This window comes from Varroa destructor, unplaced genomic scaffold (assembly GCF_002443255.2).
Source record: "Varroa destructor unplaced genomic scaffold, Vdes_3.0 BEIS01000002.1, whole genome shotgun sequence".
Lineage (NCBI taxonomy): Eukaryota > Metazoa > Arthropoda > Arachnida > Mesostigmata > Varroidae > Varroa > Varroa destructor.
Genome location: NW_019211455.1, coordinates 57780672 through 57785565, shown reverse-complemented (window position 1 = coordinate 57785565; position 4894 = coordinate 57780672). Strand labels below are relative to the sequence as shown.

General features: G+C 41.8%; 1 protein-coding gene and 1 long non-coding RNA gene across 4 annotated transcripts in view; one reads left to right on the top strand and one right to left on the bottom strand.

The window, feature by feature from the left end:
• The window catches only part of LOC111244905 (5-phosphohydroxy-L-lysine phospho-lyase), a 16760-nt gene extending 12430 nt beyond the window's left edge, over window positions 1–4330 (bottom strand). Inside the window, exons 1-3 of one of the 3 annotated variants that reach the window (XR_015322489.1) lie at window positions 4105–4329; window positions 3363–3461; window positions 1735–1856 (exon numbers count right to left, since the gene is read on the bottom strand). Coding sequence is in view for 2 of the 3 variants with exons in the window: in XM_022792452.2 (XP_022648187.1) it covers window positions 1735–1856; window positions 3363–3451 (211 nt within the window). In the remaining variant the exon portion in view is untranslated. Of the gene's footprint in view, window positions 1–1734; window positions 1857–3362; window positions 3462–3781 lie in introns of all 3 variants that reach the window. The other 2 variants (XM_022792452.2, XM_022792451.2) reach the window with 2 other exon arrangements.
• Window positions 21–3369, top strand: LOC147758054 (uncharacterized). Its single transcript, XR_015322496.1, has 3 exons — window positions 21–146; window positions 293–1606; window positions 2941–3369. It is a non-coding gene; the product is annotated as an uncharacterized LOC147758054 (long non-coding RNA).
• Window positions 4331–4894: the final 564 nt, after the last annotated feature.

Sequence of the window (4894 nt, the reverse complement as noted above, 5' to 3'; positions counted from 1 at the left end):
TATATAGCACTGCGCAAAAAGCTGGAGTGGAGATGTTATTCTCTGTGTTCTTAAGAAAGCTGTATAGCCTTTGTGTGCCCCGAGCATGTACACGGAGTAAACAACTCGTGTAGTACACATCTAAACGGGATTATTCTCTTAGCAAGGTAGTGTTTCCAATCAGTTAGCTTCAATAATATGCAGCATTAAATAGGCATGCTTTTCAATATTTTACCAACTGAATCCACTGATTTATTCGTAGTTTTGTTTGTTTGTTTGTTTTTTTTTTCTTGTTGTGATTGATACGTATCAGTTACAGAAAAACTCGCTCTAGTATCTGTCGTCATAACTATTTATTTACAGTTTGCCGCTCAGAAAGGAAGCGACCAATAGTTTTTCCCAGTTGTTTTATGTATGTAGCAATATTGAATGTGTATGCTTGCCATGAAGCTTCGAAACGCTATTCAGAAGTCGAATGCAGAAGACGAACAGCCAGACGGATGGATGCGAAAAAATTGTCCTACCTCAGAGACTATCAGCTTCTTTTATCTCTATGTACGCATCATTTCGTCTAACAATCGTTGTTCCTGCTAAAAAACTATCTTCGTCACGACACATCCACCACTGCCTATCAGTGCTAAATACATGCTATATCCAGTATCTTTATACAGAGTTGTAGGTACGCGCACAGCTTTCCGTGTTCTACAGACACCGACTCGTCATCACACTTGGCAGCGCTCTCACCAGGAGTCACAATCGCGCTACTGGATTCCCATAGGAAGTGGTTTCACGCACTGAAAACTTTCATTGGCGTTGTCTTGAGCTTAGGCCGTCTACGAGCTATTTTCGCAAGACAGTATAGCGACGAGTAAATTCGATTTATCATTGAAACGGATTATTACGGTGGTTCGGGGAATAGCTAACGTAAGCGTAATAAGCAGATAAACGTATCCGATTCTATTAAGACATCGAATACGTCTATCTGTGGGGAAAAATCGAGAGACTTTTTGAGCTTTGCGCACCGTTGATAAATGGGCTAATCAATATGCTATTGTATCCTATAACAACAAACACAGGAAACATAGACCTTTCCTGTATTCACTACTAACTAACTGACTGCTGAGGAATGTCGGCTGATACACCGTGTACAGCCTAAAAATCAACTTGGGAAACAGTTACAAGAATGCCGAGAAGTTCAGAAATGTCCATTGAAATATGTGCACGATTGGATAAGGCTAAGCAGCTGGTACAATAATAAATAATAAACCTTGAAATGGGTGGATCCAGCCAATGTTGTCTATATAAATCATGGCCCATAAGTGTACCGTAACAGGTAGTTGTTATATATATATAATAGACGTAAAATTTTTGATTAGAAGCACAAGTGTTTGAATAAATAGTTACCTATTATTCGCTATTCATAGAAGTGCTTGCCTGTTTAGTAGAAAGTACACAATTAAGCTAACATACTTCAGTTAGGTTTAGAAGTCTCTCACTGTTCGAAGTTAAAAACGATGCACTGGCCGTTGCCGTCAATCAACGCCACCTTTTTTTTTTATTGATCTCCAGTGTCTGCATAAGCCCTACCAGTTTACGTGCTTGTTTCAGAGGGATTCACAGTGACTTGGTATGCGTAACGTAAATAACAATGTGCATGGACTATGGATTGTTGTACGGTTTACATCATTTTTAGGTTATCTTTGCTAAACATAAGGATTTCATTCGAGCATAGAACAAGGTGGCTGAAGTACTTACCGTGGGCCACGTTGTTAATACAGTCCAAATATGCTACTCCATTTTCGTCAAACATATATTGTCCTTCACCACGTACGATTTTCAGTGCCCCCGATGACCGAAAGAATACTGTGCAGTTTTTACTAGATTACAAATAGTCACAGGTAAATAGGTGAAAGTAGTTAGTAATTAACGGTTAAATCTTACTACTATCTTCAACTAGGTTTTTGACGTAGATATTCGACCACATCATTTGGAGACTCGTCAGGCCTGCTTTACATAATGAAGCATGTTGGAGCGACAAAAACAGCTTTGTTAAGCAGCCCACCGATCTGCTAAAATGAAATCTAGATAACGAATTTATAGGAATCTCACTGAAGTGGCAGTATCCCTCAATAGAGTGAACGTACTCATAGGCTTGCCCGGGTAGCGTTTTAAATTACCTTATTATGTATGGGATTTATTGCTGCGGTTAACCGCTTCATATATAACCGCGGCTACTGGCTAAAGGCAAAGACAACACTTCACGCCCTATCTAAATTGAAACTTCGCCAATTTGAGGCCAAAACTCAATGTCGATCTGTTGAAGTGCAAGAATAAAGGAAGTTCAAATCATTGTACTTATCAGTTTGAATAACGGCATCAGTTATTGTGAATTTAATAAAAGATGGTCAAAGCGAGTCGATGCTACCACCTTACACCACTAATCAAAAAGCCATAAATATTATCAACGATAACCGTAAATGTTGTGCCAGGTCTGAGCACGCTTGAATGATGTAGTTAAAAGTAATCTATTTTGTTGCCATTACCACTTCTCCACTTCCACTCACTTCACGACCACACTTCCGCTCAAGAGCGTGGATGCGGAGGAACCATTGGCAAAGACAATTTACCAAATATGAGACAAAGAGATAGTGATCATTCATTGACAAATCTAGCCACCACTCATTTGATAAACTGTTTATCGTATCTAGTAGATGTAGCAGGGAAGCAGAACAAAAACGATTACTCGCCACTTAACGAAGGCAAAGTAGGACTACATTAGTATAGGACAGAGCTTATTTGTTCAAAACACAGGTTCATCTGGACACCCACCTCAAGGCTCGCCTCTATTGATTAAGGGTAAAGGAGGACGCAGTCTAATCAAATTTCTCCCTATAATAACTTTCAATGACCGCTAATGTACGAATACTGTATATTTGATCTTTTCTTGAATATTTGTCGTAGCTGGGTTAAAGTCATGTGCCGACCTTCGCAAGTGTCAAAAGCAACTGTTGGACGATCGCAAAGACCCGACTGACTTGTTTACCATTAGGCCTGTGCCCGCTCCCGACAACTGGAGCTGCTATAAAACGGGACAGCAGCAGTAGCGGCTATGCTCGCTACTCAGGTTCGCATTAGGGCCAAAGCGCTCATATTCAATTAATGTAGGGCCTAAGTGTGGAGTGAGGGGGAGGTAGAATTCAAAGTTTGCTACGGGTTAGACGTCTGTTTCTTGGGTGCCTTCTCGGTAGCACAGCATGTTTCTTCCTCTGAAGTAATGCCTCAAGTACCTGGCGTAAAACACGAAAAAAATGGATGATTGCCCTGAATTTTTCACCGCCGATTCAAAAAATGACGACATGTAACGTTAAGCGATAATAACAAACCCAATGTGAAGATCCCTCAGTCGGAGTGTCTCTTCCTTAGGAATATTTTCCAGGGGCGAGATCACACGATTGGTGCCTGCAGACGTCATTGTGTCACTTCTGAAAAATATAAACATCAAAATGTATTTGGATACTGGTGCCATTGTTTTTTAGAAGCGTTATAGGTATACTAACGAAATCAGGAGAAGATTTGAGCACTTAGTTGAGTCGACATTATTGTTAAAGCGTTTTGCAACGAAGCACAAAGGCAGATAGGCGTTGAGTGTGTGATGTTTAATAAAAAGGAATTCTCATTTTACAGCGAACAGGTCTGGATCGTGACCTAAAATTAACTACTACTTAAATATACGACATGCGTTTATCATTACTTTTGCTCAACTTTTAATTGAATTATCTTTAAATATACAACAATGACATACATGCAGAGGTTATTCTATCAGACCATCCGATAGTTGTTGGCGCGTTCTGTTGCTTCTAGCGCTAGAAGCTATATCATGAACACACACAAACGACGCTAATATCGTTATTATCACATACACTTATACACAAACTAGATTCATTTAGTCAAAAGTCAGCGTACGATCGAGAGTGTTCACGAGAGATTGTTATTTGACCACTGACAAACTTGCTGAGAGTTGCTAGAACACTTCTTCCACTTCATATAAAAAGGACCTCAGTCGAACTGCGCTATGTCAGGTTATTTGCATGGTCTCAATTTCTGAGCAGCAGATATAGCGTGTACCTTTGCTGAATGTTTGGCTGTTTTACTCGCGATAGGGTACCCTCTCGTGTCAAAGATTACGACGATGCACCGAGTCGATGCGCTGTACCTAAGGTTCGTGGTCAATGTAGAACTCTTAGTTAAACAGTGGTTGACCAACAAACAATTATCTTTCAACAGCGGTCCACACCGTTCCCCGTACACCGTGTAAAAGTGCCAAACACTTTCGTCGAGCCGTGCGCCGCGACGAGTGAATGCCAAGCTAAACACACGTGTGTCATTGTTAGGCAACGCTTTATACTCTCGAATTCGCTTGCCCTCTCATACCGAAAGCACTGCGCCGCGAACCGCCTCTTCCTGCCTTGCCACCTACCTCCATTGGTCGAGGCCGGTCCACCGCACCCGCCAAGCGACTTTAGTTTTCGAGAAGAGTCCTTCGCGCTCGTGGTTCACTATTGAGGCCTACGATAGGCGGGTGACAGGTCTTTCGTTAGGGTCCTCGTTTAATTATGTTGCTCACTGTCTTGCTAGGTTAGCTGAGTCGAGCCACTCGCTATTGGGAATCACAGTCTTTCCCGCTTGTTCCCCCCCGAGCGCCGTCTCATTTAGCTACCCAGCCACTGCCAGGAAACGTATCGTAGTATCGCAATATACCCGCCGCGCTAAATAAACTGATCTTGCTTCGCGACCCTATTTCCTGCACAACTTTTTTCAAGTGCTTAGTGCTGTAAATGCACCACCGATCGGTACTGACGTGAAGCGACGTTCTCCGCATCAGGATAAGGCATCTTGGTGAGCACGAACAACTTCT